Genomic DNA, 22,640 nt, shown 5'->3' on the forward strand with positions numbered 1-22,640 from the left:
AAACAATTTTTTTTAGATAGATAAGTCTGATCATTGCCTTAAATAGTCAAAATTTTCAAATTCACATTAGTCTTAAGCAATGAAACTTCTGTTATTCACACTTTGCATTGGGCTAATTTCTGCCTTACCCTCAAAACTAATTCGTAATTACTTTATTTTACTGAACTTAATAAATATAAGTTATTGTAGTTATAAAATTATACTGATAATATATCCTTAGATATTTAGCTAAATGATGTCAGAGATTTCATTTAATAGATTAAATTCACCTTCTGTATAAAGCTTGTTCGTGAAGTATATTTTGTAAAATCGAAATAACTACCATTGGCGGGTCCCGTGGGGGGGGGGGGACACCTGCCCCCGCCCCTTCCAGATTTTTTTGGCGCCCTTTTTCCCTGTTTTTTGTTTCTTTCACTCTTTTTTTAGAATAAATTTGTCAATTTGGCCAATTATTGGCACCTTTGTCACACTGCCCCTCCCCCAAGAATTTGCTCTAGATCCATCCGTGCCATGGACAGTATATGGCAACAGTACAGAACCTTAAAATTGGTTGATTTACAATAGAAGGAAAACTATAAAGACCAGAATGATCTAGCCAGTATAAATCTTAACAGTTCTTTTAATGTTGTTTTAGAAACCTACTGAAAGTTGTGCTATGATTTGTTTTTTTTTCCAAGAATGTGATTGATATCATTTCATTTATGTTTCCTCCTGTTACTCGAACTATAATATTTTATTCTGGCTTCACAATCCCTTATTTTGACCTATTTCTCTGTCTCTCCGTTTTTCTCAGCATTTCTGTAATTCCTTTTATTACTTTTTCCTTTTCTTCTTCCTCTTTCAGCTATTGTTTTAGTTTGTTCTGTTCCACCTCCCACAATTTACCATCTGGGGTGTTCACACTTGAATCTTATTTTTTTTTCTGATTATTTCAGCATAATGTTGTTTTTTTTCAGATAATGAACGACAGTCCTAACAAAGGACAAGAAATACTTTTTATAAAAAAATCTAACAAAAATTATACTTAGTCGGAACACTGCGCCAGGTTTCATATTTCGTGTTTGTCTATGACCTGGGGATCGTCAGATATGTGGACGTAAATATATTTTAAAATTGTAGATTTCTGAGCTGTATCTTTTCCAAGTTGCGTTATACATACTTTATGATGTGACTCCTAACTAATATAGTTATTTCTATCATTTAATGTTTTATTCAAAATAATAACAAATATAACTTAATGTTGCTAATTTCACATTGTTTTTATGAGTGCATTCAAAGCCTTTGGGATTTAATGGTGCACACGGGTTGCGATTTGGACACCATTGCTATATAATATGAAAAAAAATGCTTAAATTAGAGTAAAAATTTGTAAAAATTTATGTTTAGAAAAGATTTAGAGGATAGATTTGATTTATTTTAAAGAATCGTCTTTTTCCAATTCAAGACTACTTGTACATCAACTAGTCCATACTTTAATGATGGCAGCGTATCACTTATTCTAAAAGTTTTATTCGTAAAAACACAAATAACTGTTTCAAAAGTTCAGTATGAGATGTAAAACATCTCATACACCCATTATTAAATAATATAGTGAATAATGGATAGTTTTAAGGGGGAAGGGCTTTTGAAAGGGGGCACAGGGAAATATAAATAAAGACATTTGACGAAAAAAATTAAAGAACTAAAATTTAGTGATTCTTGGGGGATATGGTGCACGTGTTGGACTACCCCATGTGTTCTTGTATGGTTTGGAAGTTGAAATTTTGACAATGAAGTTCTTGACTTGTTAACTTTTAACGCTTTTGTTGTAGGAGGTGAAAGCTATGGAGCCAATCCAGAAGAGCTAGGGGATTACTATGAAGGTGACATCATGCTCGCTCCAGGCCAAAGTATTAATGACTTGAAAAACGGATTGGTGAATGAAAGATACCGCTGGCCCGGTAATGAAGTGCCATACGTCTTTGAAGATGGGTTTAGTAAGTTTCGTTTTTACTCTTTATGCCTCAAAAAAGTACGTTTTAAAAGTTTGCCAATAAATAGTAATAGATGTGGTACCATATCCACCCCATGATTGGACAGGGGGACCGTCAAGTTACTTGGGGAAGGGTTAAACCATAGGTCATTGTTAGTTACTTACAAAAGCTGTTTCTGCCATAAGACAGCCAAAAATGATATAAAGTCGGATGGTACGTTTATTTACAAAATACTCTCAGTTCCGACAATTGAATATAGGTGAACTGGGGCTTATTGTGTATCCCAATGATGTAGAATTCCCAAGTTTGAATAAATAAAAAACAAATTATAAATTTCATCTTCATCTACTAAGTGGCAAATAACACTTAAACTTTACGATAAACTTCACAAGAAGATTTATTAACACAACATAAAGAAATTCTTTTCTCCTCATAAATTAAAGTGAAATTCCGATCACGGAAGAAAATAATTTCCAAACTAAATGGGTAAGAAAAGCGATTTGTTTTTCAATTTCACAACAAAGGGGACGTTTTCTGGTGAATAGAAAGGACACTGCTACTGAAAAATACAAAAGATAAATATTCAAGAAGCAAAGGCAAGGTGAAAACCAAGGTGCAAAGGCAAGGAAAAAAACCCTTATAACACCTAAGATTCCTTGTGTCGTAAGTAAGTGTGTGCATACGTTGTCTATAATAAAATGAGGGTCAGATAAACTTTGAGTGGTATCAATGCACAATTTAGCCTATTGAAAAGGAAAAACTATAAATTTTGAAAACGACTTTTAAAAATCATATTGTACTTGCGTATTAAATTTCTAAAATCTTCACTTTACTTATACCCCTCCCTTCTTCTGCAAATACATAGCCGAAATTACATGTTTCCCATGCCTTTTCCTGTTTCTTGACTTAGTCACTGTTGCTTCTTTGCATTCTTTTTTTAACAAAAGAGTTACGTAATCAATAAATATAAAATGCACGGAAAATATGCAATTTGGGCTATACATTTGTATATTAGGGTGAGGGGAGCAAGGTAAAGTTCTTTTTAAAATAATATAAGTAAATATTTTAGGAATGTTAATGTTGTTTATATTGTTTAATTCTCAATAGCCACAAATTTGCAGCGATACCCTTTGAGCTTAGAATGCCAACTATATTTCTTCTGATAACAAAACTAAAATTAATACATTTTAAAAGTACGAGCTCCTGAATCTTGTTATTATTGAACAACAATGGGTGGGTAAGCAGATATTACTTTGTATTAACTAGTTTTATTTTCAATTCAGCTGAAGATGAATTGGCCTCCATACGAACTGGATTTGCTGAATATCATGCTAAAACCTGCCTTCGTTTTGTTGAGAGGACTGACCAAAATGATTATATCCGTATCACGAACCAAAACAGTGGTTGTTTCTCGTAAGTACACTTAGGTTTCTTTTTTATCAGTTATAGACTTTTAGAAAATTTGTTAGAAACGTTAAAGCCTACTTAGGCTAAGACAATCTTAGGTTCAGAAAAAAAACATTTGAAAGTCTTTTTAGAAAGGCTTTTCAGAAAAGTTAAACGCCTTCTCTTGGAAACATAAAAGAACAATGATTGTGCCTCATATGATGAAGCAATTTAGTTTCTGAAAAATATGGTCTTTTCTGGTCAATAAATGCAAACTTCTTGAAAAGGGGGAAAAATAAATTTATTTACAACATTTACATTTAAATCTATTTACATTCGGTTTCATTGCTTCTTCTTTGGAACTGCTGGGAAGAGCAATATCTTTTCTCAGTTTTTGAAGCTCCATACAGGCAGATTTCCAGATTTCTGTCCGATTAGTGAGGCAATCTTTTTTCTTGACAAAATAGCTTTTATTTGATCTGCGTGTCCTGATACTTATAAGATGACTTACCGCTAGGAAAATTCCAATCTCTTGGGATTCTATGCTATTCATTTGATCATTATCATCTAATTTTTGGGTATGACTTAAATACGCCCAGTTTGGATCTCCTGGAAGAGGCATTATGCCATGAAGTGTCTGACCATATGAAGGATATACATGTGTATTTTAATGGTTTCCTTGGAGTCGAGAGTTTACGTAGTATGACTGATGTGTATAATTTACTTTCTCTGTAGCATTTATAGCTGAACGATTGTCAGTTTCTTTTGGCAATTTTGGGACAGAAGATACAACGATTGGAAAAGGGAGATTTTGTTCAGTTGATATTCTCAAAATATCTGCTTTGTGCTTATGTGTGGAACACAATTGTTTTTGAATTGCGCTATAACCCACACTTTTGCAGTTTTACAACAGGGTCGACTTGCTTGACAGTTGCTTTTATTGTGGTCTTTTTGACCACATTTAGTACAGGACGGATTTTGCTGTGAACACCTATTAAACGAATGTCCATGTAAATGGCACTTGGAACATTGAATAGGCTTAGCTGTTATGGTTTTTACTTAAGGTTTAGCCCAAATAAATATAAATCATGATTAAGCTAATGTTTAAGGGAGATAAAAACTGATTTGCGGAGAGTAATTTTTCATTCCAACGTGTATTAAGCCGCATTACATGAATAAGTTGGAGGCTTCTTTCTCCTGCATCCAGCAGCTCTGCCTCTAGTCCCTGCTTTTCAATGGATAAATCAACGCCATATATACCATATTGGAATTTCTTTTTCCTTGTTGATCTTAGTCGCCTCAATGCCTGAACCAGCAATGATTCTGGAATTATAATTTTGTAGAAAAGAGGTCGCAGTTTCCATATTTTAAAATACAATTTGGCTGTTCCTGAGTTTTGTAAGTTTAGCTCAAAATTTGACGGTCAAACTTTAAAAATTGCCGTCCGTATTTTTATCAGTCCATCAGCACTAAGTGGTGTATTATTAACCTTTTTATCAAAACTATAATACAGTTTGGAATCGTTGGTGATGAAATTTTGGAGATTTTTCTTTTTCTGGCTGGAGTTTCTTTTGGCGATACTTAAGGTTTTGGCGGATCATTGGGACTCCACATTATTGGTAAGATTTTGGCAAAGCTTTCTTGAAAATTCAAATTCTCTAAAAGGCTTGTCAAGACAGTAGCAGGATTAAATTCCTTGCACCAGTGGCGGCAATTCACGAAAATGTAGGGGGGGGGGGGCCAAGGATTTTTTTTCAATTTTTTTTTTAATTAAGATGCAAAAAAGAGAACAACATTTAGCAAACATACCTAAAACAGGTGGTAGCGATGAGGTCGCTGCTTGGCAAAATCGTCGAATAATCTATCCAAATCCAGTTTCTTTACCTCCTCTTTTTCAACGGCCATTCTCATGAGGTCACTGAGTCTGTCGTTTCCCATCGTCGATCGCAGATAATCTTTCACACACCCTACTGCCGAGAAGAATCGTTCATTACTGGCAGTGGTCACAGGCAAAGTAGCAACTAGCTTCATCAGTTTTAGCACTGCAGAATAGGCAACTGGGAGGTCAGATAAGATTTTGATAGCTCAAAGAAGATCCATTTTTGAAATATCACTTTTTGACAGATGCAGCTTTGCAAGAGAAAGCTGGGATTCTATGGCATGGTCATCGACACCATGAATCTCTTGATAATGACAATTAACTCTTTCCACTTTCGAAAGTTCGAGAAAATTGGAACTTGAGGGGTCGAAGGCAGATAAAGCGTCGAGCAGAGGCATATTCTGTATGAAACGTTGGTCCATCTCACTCGTGAAACGATCTATTACCTCAAAGTACAGAAGTTTACCGCAGTCTGATTCAACTGGCTTACTGATATTGCGTTTACCGGTTGTTGAGTTTGAAAGAAAGTCTTTGAGGCGAATGGAAATGGCTTGACTTCTCTTGCTTTGAGCACTGGTTTTAGATTGTGGAGATTTTGATTCCTGGATACCATGTAAAGCCAATAATTTAGATATGTTTTTGCGTAATTTGTTCAGTTCGTTATCATTTCTTAGCTTTTATAGTGTCTCATATGTCCCAAAAATCAGTGCAAGTGCCTAATAAATCAACATACTTCCGGATTGAAGTTGCTCTGATAAACAATTTACAATGACTAATACTTTTTCCATTATGTGTAAAGTTGAAACAAACGAGGCAGAGTTGATTTTGTCCAGTAGTCCTTTTGCTTCACACGTTGCCTCGCAGTTGGAACTATCAGAGACTGCGGCAAGCATAGCAACAATACAATCAAATCTGGCCTTCACCTTCAAAATAGAACGGACTGCGTAAAACCAGCGAGTCTGGATGGTCCTCCCAAGCTCCAAGACTTTTTGCCCCCTAGTACGCTGGGACTCCACAAATAGCTCGTGCCGAGTATTGCCGTATGATATATATGCGTAAAGTCTTTGCACCAAAGAGAAAAATTCCGAAAGTTTGCTGATATTTTTTAGGCAGTCAGTCAAAACCAAGTTTAATCTGTGGGCGTGACAGTGTACATAAACTGCATGAGGCACCTTCTCCCTAAGCTTTGCTTGAACTCCGTTAAATTCCCCACTCATAACGGATGCGCCATCATAACATTGGGCATTACACAGCATCAAATCTACACCAAGCTTTTCTATAGTTTCACAAATCGATTTGGATAAGCTCTTGGCGTCTAATTTGTGCATGTGATAGCAGCCGATTGGTCGCTCCACTATTTTTCTATTTTATATATACCTGAGTAGGATCGCTAATTGTTCTTTTCTAGAAACGTCTTTTGTCTCGTCGACAAGAATAGCAAAGTAATTAGCTGATTTTACTTCTGAAATAATATCTTGGCACAAGGCATTTCCTATCAGTGTAACTGCGTCATTTTGGTACTGATGACTGTAATAGTGACCATATCGGTGCTGTAACTTGGCCTTCAGATTTTCGTCGCCTTTAGACATTTCCTCCATCAATTCAACCAAATTACCCTGGTTTGCAGATGTTTCTTATTCGTCATGACCCCTTAAAGCAAGACCTGGCGGCCAAGAAAGCAAATAGCGCAAAAAATGTACTTCACATGATCTCTATTTTCCTGAACCTCTTGAGATCTGGATTGAATTAAGGCATTCACTATAGATTTCGAAGTATCAGTACTCATTGTCTGAAATTCCGTCCATTCTGACATACAATGCCTATGTCTTTCAGAACCATCATGTTGCTTTAACAGAGCAGAACTGTCTTTCCACTTGCAAAATCCTGACTCAATGAAAGCCCTTTTTCTAGCTGTTTCTCCAACCCTTAGAGTCCCCATAGAAAAATGGCGGCAAGCAAAACAAAACACGAAATTCAAGTTTTTTGAGTATTCAATCCATTCATAAGTCTTATAGTAATGTGCACTGAATTTCCTTCCGTTAGAAGTGGAAGCCGGATATCTCTCAAGAATCGGTTGAGCTGGATTGTCGTGACGCGTCCTAGAGATATCAGAGAGAGTTTCTTGACTGCTACTGAAACCCGCAAGGGGTTCAGCGATGCAGACCGAACTTTCATGTTAATCTGAGCCATTTATTGTTCCGCTTGTTTACGAAATTCTGTCACAGGTGGGGGAATTTATGTCAACTAACCCAAGACCTTGGACAATGACACTAGTGCCAGTTTCTAACGCTAAAGTTTCTTCACTGTTCTTCCTCATTTTCACCGAAAAAAATCCAAACTTTGTTGTCGCGATTTACTTACAGTTTGATTGCGATGTATACCTGCTTTCTGCTAATATAGGGTTTACTTTGATAAGCGTAGCCGAATCATTCCGAGTTATGGGTTCTCATGGAGGAGGCAGAAGAGTGTCTTTCACTATAAACTATATGTTTTATTGTACTAAGTTTATGTACAGTAGTTTAAGATAGATGCAGTTAAACGAGTAGTAGACAAGGACTTCACTCAGACACGGCAAGAGAAGAACTGAAGAAACACGTAGAAACTCACTCCCATACTCCACGGTGAAACTACTCCCCTTAGAAACCCCATAAACCAATCACTTACATTTCCTGTTCACGACAGTCCCATACACTCCACTGGGACTAGTCATCCCATAAACTATTCAACAACGTCAAGAATCTGCTGACCAAAACCCCCTTGAAACCCTAGAACACATTTCCTTTCCCAGCTACTAAAAAAGGCAATATACAAAACTCATAGTTTACAACGAATTCTTCACAAGAACAATAACGAAACGGGTACTGACCACATGAAGCTTAGCTTTGAATGAACCCTACTCAGAAATAAAATAGTGTAGACGCGCTCCCTCTTAGACATTTCAAAACAAGATTACATAATTAGGGCACCAGTTTGTTGGTCGTATTTATTGGACCAGTTGCTGGTTTAATATAGCACATAGCTAAAATATAAAAAAGCTGTGAAATATAAATAAGAAGGTAATTTTCAAAGTCTAGGGGGGTCAGGGCCCCCCTGCCCCCCTAATTGGCGCCCCTGCCTTGCACCTTTGGAAAGGAGCACTATGTTGGATCTAATGCCTGAGGGCATTTGTTAAGATTCAACTTGGAACACAAAAATATGTTTTTACTCACTTTTGCCTTCAAAATCAGAAAAATATCCCTTGTTTAGAAACATAACGTCACATACATTTGTTTACAAACTCAAAGTTTTGCCATTGTTGCCGCGCTGAACCGTGAACAAAAATAAGCAAAACTGATCTAGTAAATTTGACGATCATTTTCGCTTGTAAAATTCAAACATAAGTATTCTATTGATTCCCCGTTTGTTGACCACAGAGTACTTCCTGTCTACGCAATATTGGCTGGTATGATTTTTGTCACATTATCTGTGGATGGAAACAAATTGGGTGAGTACCTGGAAGCGTAATGAGTTATCTTTTAATGAGAACGTTCATGACATTCAAAGAATCTAAATGTGCATTGTCTGGAAGATTTCATCGTGGTGTCTGAAGCCAAGAATTGAATTTAGTATTTGTGCTTTCAAAATACAAATTGAAAAATAAAAGGAATATTTTCGAAATCAGAAAAAAATTAGGATTCTATTGATATGTGAGAAAAATTGAAGCACTAGTATAACACATAGTATAAATGTCTTTCCAAAAAGGTATTCTTGCAGATAAGGCAATTAAATAGTAATTTAAAGTTTTTAATCTTGAATAGTTTTTAATTTTTAATACTCAGTGATACGTGCATTTCTTTTCAGTTCCTGTCAAGTAAACAAGCGCCAGTGTTATATCATTACATGCTTTTATACTCTGGCTTCGCTTGTTTAACTGCCAATTAATGGCAGTGTTTGCCTTTTGCTAAAGCAATCAAAAAAGTTGCACTCTCTAGAGCGCCTTATAATATATCTTTTTGGTTCATTTTCTGCTGAACTTGTTGCTAATTATTTTAACTTTTCACGCTAAGTGCAAAACCGCTTAACTGCATATAGAGGTCTTTTTCATTAAAAATTTGATTTTTGGCTTTTTCCTAATTTGGAAAAAGTGTGTAGTTGTTTTAGTTTCCATTTAACCAATTTAAACAATTATAATTTATTTTTACTGCCCTTGTTACGGTAAATACCAACCTTGGTTAAAACTAACCTCATTTGTGAAACATATCCTCGAAACCATTTTATTTTAACCTTCATAAGTCACCACTATCAGTTTTGCCTAAATACCATATCATTAGATGAAATCAAACACAATCTCTGAAATATATAATTAGAATCTTTTGATTTTGCACTTATCCAATGCAATTTTGGTGACAGGTTAGTAACCAGCAAGACCGAATCCTCCTCAATACCAGCTAATGGGTATAGGATACCCTATCTGAAATTTTTAGGTGCGCTTTAAGTATTTTGATTTTGGATCTTCTATATTCCATTATTTTCTATATTCCAGAGTATTTTGATCTTCTATATTCCATTACCTGGTTTGATAGAAACTAGAATTTCTTTTTACATATATACTCCACGTCTTCTAATTCAGGAATTTCTTTGCATTGCAATATTAGTCTCATATATTATAATCAACAACCTCAAACAAACACATATTTAAAAATATATGCTTAGTAGTACTAAATTTGGCACAGTTATGCAGCCATTTAATGATAAATTGAATAATAAACTATCTCTAATAGTCTCTGAATGATCATGAGCCAAAATAGGTGCAATTTACCTTTATGTGTACAGCTGGTGTTGGGCAAGGTGAAAGTTTCCAGGACTATTGGCTTACTTACTGCCCTAAGGGCAAGCAAATCAAAAATACATATATGACTGATTGCATATGGTATAACATGAATACTTCTAGCACCATGGATCGTTTTTGCTAATGAAGGGAAATGAAAATCTAAAAATGCACTTATCGTGTCATCCCAAGAGACAAGTTTTGACCTTTCAATTGTGTTAATTGAAATATCAATGTTCAAGCTTTGATCTCATGCTAAATGGGGTGCCAGGGTGTTTCAGGTCACATGGGCTTCACGGTGCTACATTCGTGTCCAGAACCTTTCAGTAAGAAAGGCATGGACGATGAGAACTTATAATTAAACGAGGCTCCAACTTTTTAAGACCTTTAGATTAAGACGATGAACCCTGGCGACCAATTATAAATAGGATAGACGTCGCTCTCGCCTCAGCTGGTGCTACTACTTTGATTATAACAACACTCGGGTGTTTGGTTAGTACAAAAAATTAAACGTGTCTAGTTCTTTTTAATTAACCCATCACATTAACTGTGCGTCACGTTACCGCAATGAAAAAAGGTACAACAAATGCTTTTGTGAGAGCTATATTTTAGGAGCTACAGAGCCAAGTTTCTCTCTTGTCCAGCAGCCAAACTTACTATGCAGTGCTATAATAGGCTATTGATTTGGCAATAGCTAACTTTTATGATGAGCTGTAAGGGATTTTCTAAAAAGCCATTAGTTTAGCGTTTTAATGTTTGTAGCACTAATTACTACTCATTGGGCTGCAAGAGTAGTTACATAAGGGCTACCCAAAAATTGTAACTATGAAAAATAAGGGTCCAAATTTTGAGCCACATTTTAGTGAGAACGATAAAACAGAAAATAAAAACTGAAAAAAAATGAACAAAATCAAAAGAACAAAAAAAATAATACAAAATAAAAAAAAACTTAATGAAGGAAATAATGAAACTAATTAAATTGACAGGTATGTTGGCCGTATTGGAGGAGGACAGCAATTGAACTACGCGTCCGGAAGTTGCATTACTCGATTTGGCACTGTGCTTCATGAGTTGTACCATGCTCTTGGATTTTACCATGAGCAGTCACGTTGGGATCGAGATGACTATGTTACCATTGTTTATGATAATATCAATCCAAGTAAGTTATTTCTTAAATATTATTTTTTGAACTTCGCAAAGTCTGACCTTGCTTGCAATAGCTAAAAATTTTAACAATGGCTTTTTTATGCATTTGGTACAGGTACAGTGTATTTGCTTGGTAAAGGTCTCTGTTCTTTTACCCTTATATTTCTGCTTGCCTCTCTTTCTTCTCAATTATAAAGAGCCTGAGAAATAGTTCCTTCGCATGAACTTCTGTGTTCAATCTTAACTGAGTCTAGTATTCCAAATTTCTCTCTTTCAAGCCCATCATATAAAATGAAACCCTTCAGCCCGGTCTCCCCTTTACCGAATTAAATATACGAATACTTTTTTTTAGAGCGTATAGTATTAACTTGCAAAGAAAAAATTCTCATATTTATCTCAAGAAATATAGACTATTTTACTTCCACGAGTTCCTGAAATGTGAAGAAAGAATACTTCAAGTTCTCAGAAATTGAAGCATCACTATTCCATTTATCTTTACGTTAGTAATAACCGCTTTCACTTCATCTGTCAATTCTTCTCTATTTAAAAATTATATAGTCTCACATTCTGTATCCGTTTTCTAGACCTACGACATAATAATTTTCATTAAATGTTTCTTCGTGTGTCCTATGTATTTACAACATAGAGTAAAATTACTTCCATTGGTTCTTGAAACACGAGATTTTAAAATTATTACTATCCCAATTGTGTCTAGCAAAAACTTATTTCAAGTCATTTTAAACTCAACATTCACAATTGTTTATTTTTCTCTTAAAATGACGGCGCTAATTGATCCTTAAATGCCCAACTTTTTTAAAAGATTTTTTGGAGCTCAAAGTTTAATAAAAATGAATTCCATTTATAACAGGTTAGTTTTATCCCCCAAAGTTAGTTTTGTTCACAGCTTCGAAGAATCAGCTACTAGCTTTAACTAAAAACAAAAAAAATATGAACAACTAGTAAAATTGAATCACAGTACTTTTGTCTCTTATTTTTTTCTGCTTTAGGTACTTTGAATTTTTTTCTTTTATCTCTTGCAAACATAGCCCATAATTATACTGTGTGCATTGTATATATTATATTTTGTTTTAATTTTGTAAATTTTGTAAAAGCTTCCTCTGTTTTAAATATTTGTTTCAAACTTGAGTGACAAAAGCAGGCAACACAAAAAGCGAAATTTTTTTGAGACTATTGGCTCCATCGGACCTTAAATAATAAAAAATAATTTTTCAATTAATTTTACAAAACGTTTTGAGTTTTCAGAAGGTTAGACATAGATATAGACATAGGTTTATTAAGATTGAACAGCGTAGCCATGGCTAATTTATGTCGTCTTTACAACAATATGAAAAAAAAAATATACAAATAACACTATAAAAACACTAACACGTGAATTCAAATAACACTAAGTCTTGTTGTATGCTTCAACGAAAAAGGGGACAAACGTGTTTTTGTAGCGGTTGGTCCTGCAGACAGGGGGTTTTAGCTTCGACTGGGATCTGGTTCTTTGGTTAACAGGAGCATCAGGTGGGAGGATCAGTCTGTGATGGGGCGAAGATAGCAGTGACTTGCCGAGGGACATGATCAGTGATAATCGTCTGTCGCTGAGAGATTCAAGGTTCAGTTCTTGCAAGAGTTTGTTGTAGTCGTCACTTCTGTTACCAACGATTATGTTAACAGCTCGTTTCTGCAAAGATTCAAGGTCATCGCAAAGGTAGTGGGTGCTCTGGACAAAAGGTCCCCAGACAGCGACGGCATATTCGAGTAGAGGTCTCACATACGTAATATAGGCATTTTTTAGGCTTTGAGTGTCGCAGCCAAACCTGCTCATCAGGACTAGGGTCTGAAGTGATGCATTGCCAGCCTTAATAACCTTCTCCACGTGTTCGGTGAATGTGCAGTCCATCGATAATGTGACTCCGAGGATTTTTGCAGATGGAACAATATGGAAAGGGACTTGCGGGAATTCCAGATCACGTTTTAAGGGGCAAAACCTGAGGATCATTGATTTATCTGCATTCTGTGTCAACTTGTAACGTTCACAGTCCTCAGAGAAGGATGCCAGAAGGGTCTCGCTGAACTGACGTTCGATTACACCTTCTCTCACGAGGTATTTGAGGACAAATGATAAATCATCGACGAATTTGAGACGCTCTTAGAAATTCTGACGGAGGAAGTTGAGGAGGGAGATAAATATGAAACCAGCAAGTCTTGTACCCTGAGAGGCTCCAAAGGTAAGTTTAGACCAGTATGAGATCAAGTGACCTTCAAACAATGGAAATACACACTGCATTCTGTCCTGAAGGAAGCTCATCACTAATGCAAGAGACCGCTTCTGTGCGCCCATTGCTCGCATATTTTTTGCTGCCGTAAGATGACAAATCAGGTCAAATGCCTTCCTGAAATCGGCGAGAGCTAGGTCGATGAAGGTACTGCCCTTGTCAAGCCACTTAAAGATAATGTCAACTAGGCGCACGAGGTATATCGAGGTATTGCAACCTTTGAGGCCGCCATACTGGTAACGGTCTATATTTCCCGCGTTTGCTTGAGCAATTCCCGCAGGATGAATGACTCGGTGACTTTTGCAAAGGTAGATGTGATTAATATCGGTCGTAACTCGTTGCAAGATTTGGGTGTTTTAGTCTTTGGTATAACACGCACAAATGCGCGTTTCCAGCACGACGGGAAAAGGTTAAAACAAATATTGTAATAAGATAATTCCCTTCAGCGTCCTGAAAAATGCCAATTCTAATTCTACTTAAAGATAACATTTCAAAACAAAATAGAAAGTGAAAATGCTGAGTTCTCATATTTTGGAGAGTATTTTGAAAGTTTTACCCATGCAAATTTGCGGATATAGGCCCAAAAATAAAAGAAGTAAAAGCTATAGAAATTAAGCCAAAACAACAACAAATTCGAACTTTAAAATGTTCAGACTTCAGAGAAAAGTAAAAAAAAAAGAAGAGAAATCATTTTCTTCTCATAAAAAGGTTGAGCATAAAAAAAACTCAAAACCCCTTAGAAATAGTAAATAAATACAAGAAATAGGATTTGAACCGTATACTTTCTATTTAGACTGCAAATTTTAAACCAATTTTTTTCTTTTGAACAAGCTTTATTTTTCTATCCTTTATTGTCTTGTATTGTTTGTTGTTTTTCTTGCTGTTTCTAATTGGCTAATTTTAGACCAAAATTATCAAGACGACTGTTATATTTAGTTTGCCATTATTTTCATTATTATTATTTTCAAGCATGTTGGTACATCACTTTATTTCTGTTTCTGGTGAAGATCATTCCATTTATGGCAATAATAAACATAATTACATGGGAGCCAAGTCCAAGAAATTTTTAAGTTATAACTAAAAGTTCCATGGAGTAACAATTGGAGTAAAAAAGACTAGCTTATCATACTGAATGTTGTGGTTTGAATATGTTTGGCTTATCTATGGGTACCAACCGACAGTTTTAGTGAGGAGACAAGACTTAAAAATTTGCCTGAATGTGCCAGAACTACACAGAAAAGTTTTATATTTTCCATAATATTTGCAGTTTTATAAATTGCAATTTTTTGCCATTATTGTATATTCTGATATTTCAAAAAGCAATAACGACACCTCCACCTCTTCTATGGGAAGAAGTATTATTGCAACTAAAATTTGGAATTGAAATATTTATTTATTTAACAGTGGGTCCTAAATTAGTTTGGGGCAGGGGGTACAAATTAGAAAAACTTGAAAAAACGGGCAAGCTATCTGAAAAATTTTAAGAAGCATGAAGAAAATATTAAAAATCCTGAGATTTTTTGTAGACCCTCCTCAATAAGTACGACAATCTCTGCCTTTTTGCCAGACTTCGGTTCTAATAATTTCTATTTGAAGCTTAGTATCTCATTTTCTAATTAGACTACGACAACAACTTCAACATCTACCCTCAGTCAACTGCTGATGGCTTTGGTCAACCATACGACTATGGAAGTATGATGCACTATTCAAAAACTGCTTTTAGCATCAATGGAGAGGATACTATCGTTCCCAAGGTATATGTCTATCTAATTCTTTAAAAGAAAAAAACAGTGTTTTCTAAAATGAGTAAAATTTAGCATAAAAGAATATATATATATATATATATATATATATATATATATATATATATATATATATATATATATATATATATATATATATATATATATATATATATATATATATATATATATATATATATATATATATATATATATATATATATATATATATATATATATATATATATATATATATATATAACTTATATATTTTACTAGAGCACTACGGAACCATTGTCTCAGTTTATTTATTGTTTTTGTCTTGAATCAAAATATAATATGGCTTTAATAGACCTTTTGGAGCTAAATTTAAAGATGTAGTTTTAATCTTGGCATTAGCACGGAATCTAGCTGATGTGTTCTTTAGTTTACTGTTTAAATTTGTATGTTTTCAACTTTCCAGAGCAGTTTTATTGTTCTGGAAATTTTTCTAACGCAACTCTTCATTGAAGTTGAAAAATGTAATCACAATTTTCTGAGTGCCTAACTTTTTTTACATGATATCCATTATTATTCTACGGCCTATTCTTTTTTTTTTGGACGAAAATAAAATTAAAAAGATAGAAAAAAAAACAAAAAGGTCATAGAGAAAACCCTGATTACACTCTTTGCCTAAAATAAAATTACTAAATACTTAAAAAAATTGTTTATATAAAACCACTAAACTCTTAAATATTGAAGAAAAATATCAGCTTAAAGAAAATGATTTACAAAAACTGTAGGTGAAGGGAAAGTTGTTACTGCGTGTTGGATTTTGTACTGAAAAATTAATATTGAACATGTGAACCAAGTCTTGAACCAAAAACAGTTTCTATTAATGAAATCAGAGCTTTTATGCAGACATTTTGAAAAATGTGTTCGGCCAAATTTGTATTAAGGTGATACAGTTGACCTATATATAAACCTTTTCCCGCCTAAAATCTTCTATGATCCACTTGGTCCTATTTCTTAGTAGGAAGATTCATATGTAATTTTCAGCATTAAAATACAAAATAACAATTAAAGTCAGGCATAGCATTAAATGTCAATTTAAAGTAAATGGTCAGCTATAGACTAAAATATTTTGGGGCTTAGCATAAACCAAAGTGTGTTAATTCCTTTTAAAATTTAGTGTCCTTTTTTTACTAATGATGAATATTGTCAAAATAGGGTGGATTTCCTGAATAAATTGCTTATGAAAGAAGTTCAAATTTCTCGAGGTGCACCTTCTAGGGTTATGATTGTAGTAAAAAAAGTAGTTATTCAAATCCAAACTATAGCCTATAAAAATTTCTTTGGGCCTTTTTCTGCATTTCTCCAATTTCTTTGGAATAATATTTTCTTTTTTGTTCTTGTGACTTTACTGTAACTTGTATTCTTGGTTGTTGATGGGGATAGGGTGTAGGTAGTAAACCAACGATGTTTTGTTCCAAATTTTTATCTGTCTATATCATTGACTCTTGCTTTCTTTGCAAAAGGGTTTATTCAAGTAATTATAACATCAGTAGACGTTTGATTCTATCATATTATCTACATTACTTTACTGACTTTCCTCACCACTGAAATTAGCAACCTGCATCTTCGATTTTAGGAACCTTTAAATTTCTTGGATAGCGAAATTACCAAGCTACTTTATATCCAAAGAAGCCAGGCCCAGGTATCTAAGAACAAACTTTATTTACCATGTTTGGAACCCCTGATTTAACACAAATTCGGGAATTTTGGTAAAGGAGATACGAATTTAATCACTTTTAAAATACACTGTGTTTTATTTCAAAGGTATAGGCTTTCGATGCCATTCTGCATTTAGGCTTTCAATGTCAACCATTGAAACTTACTTTTGTCATAAAAAATTCGAATGAAAAAGTAAAGAAAAAGAGTTAAGATCTAAATAAGGTTATTTGGGGGAAAAGGTACGTATAGCTGTCTTGAAATATTATTGGAGCTATTACATCATCAGTGTCTAAAAATTCACTCACAGCTTCAGTATTTAATGAGTTATATGACTGGTTTTAACTTTATTATAATTGATTTACATAAAATTATATACTTAAAAATAAAACGGCATTCAGCCTACCAGGCATGACTAAAGTTTATAAGTGTTTTTTTTTCCCAGGACCCTGAAGCTACGATTGGCCAAAGAGTTGGGTTTAGTGATATCGACCTTATCAAAGTGAATTCCATGTACAACTGCTGAAAATTATTTCTTGAAGCTACCTTTATTATTCATACTTTTAAAATATACTTCTTTTTTACACAAAACATATTTCTATAGAGATGGAATGTTCCTAAAAAAGTTCGTATTTGTGTCTTATGATCTTAAATATAATTAAATTAAATTAAGTTAAAAAAGGAAAAGTAATTTAATTAAAACGAATAAACATTATCATAAGTATTAGGGAGTCAGTTTGCCAATTCCCCCTCAATCTCAACTGTTTGCACTAAAGACTAATAGTCCTTTACTGTTGGACAAGCTTTTGTTTTTGTTTTAAAGAAACAATTAGAGCAACAAAAATGAGGCTTTTGAAAATCAGCCTATATGACAATTCGTTAAGTTCTCCGAAGGTTTTATTAATCTTCCTCAAATACTTTATAATGCTTTTTAAAAGTCATCTGAAAAGTGATTATTCACCCTAAATTCAAAATGAACCAATCTTGAAAAATAGCAATTTGGCACAGTGCCTACTATTCCTTGCTGACATATAAGACAACTTACATGCTTAAACATATTTTCTAAGAAGTTGTTTCAAAGAAATCAGATCCAGAAGCTACTATTTAATTATCTATTAGAGTTTGGAATTAGCTCATTATATGCAGATATTCCATTTTAATATATGCAGGCAAGGATGTAATTGTGGCGACAGCAATTGTACTTCAAAAGATAATTAAATGGGGAATCAAATGGTGTTTATCTATCTTTTCCATCCGATTTCTCTCCTATCACTGTATATAGATAATATAACAGTAAGATCACAGCTGATGATTTTTGGCACTTCACTCTCGGTGCGTACAAACAGCTCCTTCCATTTACTCTGACATTAGCGGTGAGTAATGTCAGAGTAAATGGAGAGTAATTTAGCGAAATATAGAATGACTAGTTTCCAAAGACCTATATTCAAAGGACCTCGGGAAGTATTAGTAAGACCCCTCCCCCCTCCATCCCAGAAGAGACTGCCCCCCTCTACACAAGATGCTGCCTACGCCCATGTCAACATACATGTTGACATATATGTTGTACATGTTGTACATATATGACGCCCATGACGTCATACGAATAACGACTATTAAGGTTCACCTCGGTGGATATAAAAATATAGTCCAAAAAATTATTTTTCTTCTTTGCTTATTTTAGTTTTTTCAGCTTCATCATCAAATGCTGTTTTACAAGAATAAAAAAAAGTAAACACCATTGAAATCTCCATAGTAAGCGAAATCTCTTTATTATTTAAAATAAAAACTTCAGACAGAGCAGGTTAAAGTCGAATAGGAATCATTTTAATTGATATATATTTATATATATATATATATATATATATATATATATATATATATATATATATATATATATATATATATATATATATATATATATATATATATATATATATATATATATATATATATATATATATATATATATATATATATATATATATATATATATATATATATATATTCAGCAAAAAGCAATATATTACTTTTAGCAATATATTACTCATATTCAGCAAAAAGCAGTTCCTTAATGATTTTTCTAAAAATACTGGGGTCACCAATAGTCTTAATATCACTATTCAAGCTATTCCATTTCCGCGCACCTCTATAAAGAACAGAAAAACATGAACTGGAAGATATACCTCTAGGTACACAAAAGTCCGCGCTACCCTTTGTATCATGAGAATGAACAGTAGACCTAATGGACAATAAATCACCAAAACAACGAGGCTGAACATTCTGCTGCAGTCCAAAAATAAACCACAATACATAGAATTCACGAAGGCCTGCAGCCGGCAAAATTTTTAAAGTTGGGTAAATTTCTCGAACAGACATACGTGTAGATATACCGGCTAAAATTCTTACTGCATGATTTTGTAGAACTCTTATTTGTTTTAGGGTAGAAGAAAAAGTAGAGAGCCAAATACTTGAACAATAAAGTATGTACGGGTGTATTAAAGAAAAATAAAGATGGCGAAGGACAGACTTAGGAAAACAATGTTGGAGTTTCTTCATTATAACAAGATTTCTTGCCAGACTTTTGCTAGTTAAAGTAACATGTTCCTTAAAAGATAGAGTTTCATCTATTACAATCCCAAGGTATTTAAAAGACGCAGTCCGTTTTATAACGCCATTGGGCACATCTAATTCCTTGATCCATGGATAAAAGTTTGATGATCACAAGAAAATAATAAAGTTAGACTTAGCCATGTTAATCCTTAATTTATTTACCCTCAGCCATGCTATAATTCTATTAACTGATTCCTTCATGGAAATCTGCAGCAGCTCCGCTGTCTTAGCTGTGCTAATGGCTGTTGTGTCATCAGCAAAAAGTAATACTGTTTCATTAGTCGGGTTTACCGTTAGTTCATTTATTCTAAAGCAAAAATTATTCAGACAATTTGGTAAATCATTAATAAATATCAAGAATAATAAAGGACCGAGAACTAATCCTTGCGGAACACCTATTTCAATACGCTTTTTTTCGGAAGAAGAATCATTTAGTTGGACATACTGATAACGATTACTTAAAAAACTTCTTAAAAAATTTAATGATTTACCCCTCAAACCATACACCTCACACTTCTTAAGTAGAAGTTCATGATCCACAGTGTCGAAAGCTTTCATCAGATCTACAAAATATAGCACCTATTTTAAAACCTTTATCTAATACATCATTAATAATAGTTGTCAAATAAATCATCGCCTGTTCCGTTGTCCTTTTTCTACGGAACCCAAATTGTGTCTCTACCAGTAACTTTAGATCCTCCAAAAAACTCATCATTCTAATACTAGAACACTTCTCTAAAACACGGGAAATAATGGGTAAAACAGATATCGGTCTATAGTTTCCTGGGTCATTTTGAATACCACCCTTATGAATTGGGGTTATACGGGCAACTTTAAACAGTCTGGGAATTTTCCTTGACAAAAACACTCATTAATTAACCCACATAAAACTTCAGCTATAACAGGAAAAATACATTTAAGTGTTTTTAGAGTAATATGGTTGCTACCAGATGAATTACTACGAAACCCATAAATAATTTCTTTAATTTCATCAACTGTTAGAAGTCTAAGGTGAAGAGACACATCAATGGGGTCCCTCAGTAAGGAATCGGACGTTGGATCACCACTATCAGGTGCAACTGACATAGCTAAATTCAGACCTCAACTACGTTGAACAAAATTGATATCTAAAAATTTTGATTGGATGTATTTGGTGAAATGGTGGGTGTGAGAGGGGGGTGCCAAACTATCTGTGGAAAATAAAATATAAAAAAAATATGCCGTTTGTGGAGAATAAGATGGTTAAAGTCAATTTTCTTGATTTTCAAGCCAATATATTTCCCTTGCTGTTCAAGCCAAATGACAGAAGGTTTCCTATACAGGGGTTTTGGACAAGGCGGTTCTAATGGTTTACTTTTTGTTTTGATATGACTTCTTTTTTAGGAGCTATGGGTTTTTATATTTCTTAACATTGGACGTGATCGTCTCATACTAGGTTGCTAGCTACAGCTGTAACCCGGAAACCTCAATCCGGGTTGCAGCGGTAGCTAGCAACCTAGTAAGAGACGATCACATCCAATGTTAAGAAATATAAAAACCCCGAACTCATAAAAAAAGAGTCAAATCAAAACAAAAAGTACACCATTAGAACCGCTTTGTCCGGAACCCCTATAAAGGAAACTTACCGCCCTTTGGCTTGAATAACAAAGAAAATATATTGGCTTGAAAATCAAGAAAATTGTCTTTAACAACGTTATTCTCCACAAACGGGATATTTTTTTTTCTTCTTCTTCTTCTTTTCAACAGATAGCTTGGCACTGGAACATCGTAGAGAGCTGTTCAATGGCTTATTTTAAAGGAAATTAATTGGGTTAAAAACCTTTTGTAACTAGAACAAATTATTTTTAAAACAGGATAAATCTTTCCACTAAAAACTTCATTTTTGATGTCTTTTCGTACTGCTGTCTTTTCAAAGATATTTGATTTTTGAAGCAATCAAACAGTTCGTGGTAAAGTTGTATTTAAACTTTATATTCGATAGATAGCTTGGCACTGGAAGATCGTAGAGAGTTGTTCAATGGCTCATTTTAAAGAAAATCTCTAGATCTAGTGCTATTTGTACTTCAATTTTTTTTATTTTTAACCCTATTATTATTTCTTTACTATCAGTTGCTGTAGCGCATTGGCTAGTGAGCTCTCTTCCTGACAACATAGATAGAAGTTCGAGTCGCTCTACAGTAACAAGTGAATCCTGATTATAATAATTGTTGTAATGTGTCCGCATTTGGTTTAGAAGTTCCGGGTTCATTGCCAGTTCTGATTTGGTTAATCTCGGACCCAGTAGCTTTTTTATTTCGTTAGCACGTCTCTTAGCCTTTTTTCTTCTCTTTTTTATTTTGGCATTGTCGTTTTTGAATTGGTTTTCAAATTCTGCGTACAGCTGACTCACCCTTTCAAATTCATCAAACGAACTAAACATGGTTACGTGACATATACGGGACGAATTAAGGTCACGTGTTGAGTAGAAAGAACCTAACAAAAAGCAAAACTAATTAAAAAATTTTCTGGTATTATTCTATGCCAGCCGTTTAGGCCAAATATAACATTCTGCCGTTTAGGAAGAATGTTGTAGCAGCCGCCACTTTTCTTGATTTTCAAGCCAATATATTTCCCTTGCTGTTCAATCCAAGGGACAGAAAGTTTTCTATATATGGGTTTCGGACAATGGACAATAGACACATCAAAGCAAACAGTTCGTGATAACGAACTGTATGTTGTATAGTAAGGGCAACTCGCCTCAATAGTAAAACTTGCTACATCTAGTTCCTTCTGTAATTAAAGATAAAATATTTTTTTAATAGTTCCGGTTTGCAGCGGTAGCTAGGAACCTAATTAAAAGAGATCATTCGGAGAACATACCATTGTATATATTAGACTTAACTAGCTACTCGATACCTTGAAAAAAAAAATCTTATTTGTCAATTGAAACTAGAATAATTCCTGAAAATTATAAACAAAATAATTTTATTTAGCAGCAAAGTGCAAAAATATTTACGGTGAAGAAGAAGAAGAAGAAGGATTTATTGAAAAAAACATATCAACAAAAAATTATTGCTGCCTCCCCTAAAAAGCAAAGCTTGTCCGTGGGGGAGGTAGAGAAAACAA

General features: G+C 34.1%; 1 protein-coding gene across 1 annotated transcript; it reads left to right on the forward strand.

Annotated features, from left to right (window-relative positions):
* Positions 1-68: 68 nt before the first annotated feature.
* On the forward strand, positions 69-17,516 carry LOC148942142 (zinc metalloproteinase nas-14-like). Its single transcript, XM_089103467.1, has 6 exons — positions 69-143; positions 1,812-1,976; positions 3,257-3,386; positions 11,032-11,204; positions 15,094-15,227; positions 17,371-17,516. The coding sequence occupies exons 1-6, from the start codon at positions 80-82 to the stop codon at positions 17,449-17,451; spliced, it is 747 nt and encodes a 248-aa protein (XP_088959593.1). The 5' UTR covers positions 69-79; the 3' UTR covers positions 17,452-17,516.
* The last annotated feature ends 5,124 nt before the right edge of the window (positions 17,517-22,640 follow it).

The sequence above is a fragment of the Artemia sp. Qi Xiang Cuo genome, chromosome 17, assembly GCF_049724085.1.
Source record: "Artemia sp. Qi Xiang Cuo chromosome 17, ASM4972408v1, whole genome shotgun sequence".
Classification (NCBI taxonomy): domain Eukaryota; kingdom Metazoa; phylum Arthropoda; class Branchiopoda; order Anostraca; family Artemiidae; genus Artemia; species Artemia sp. Qi Xiang Cuo.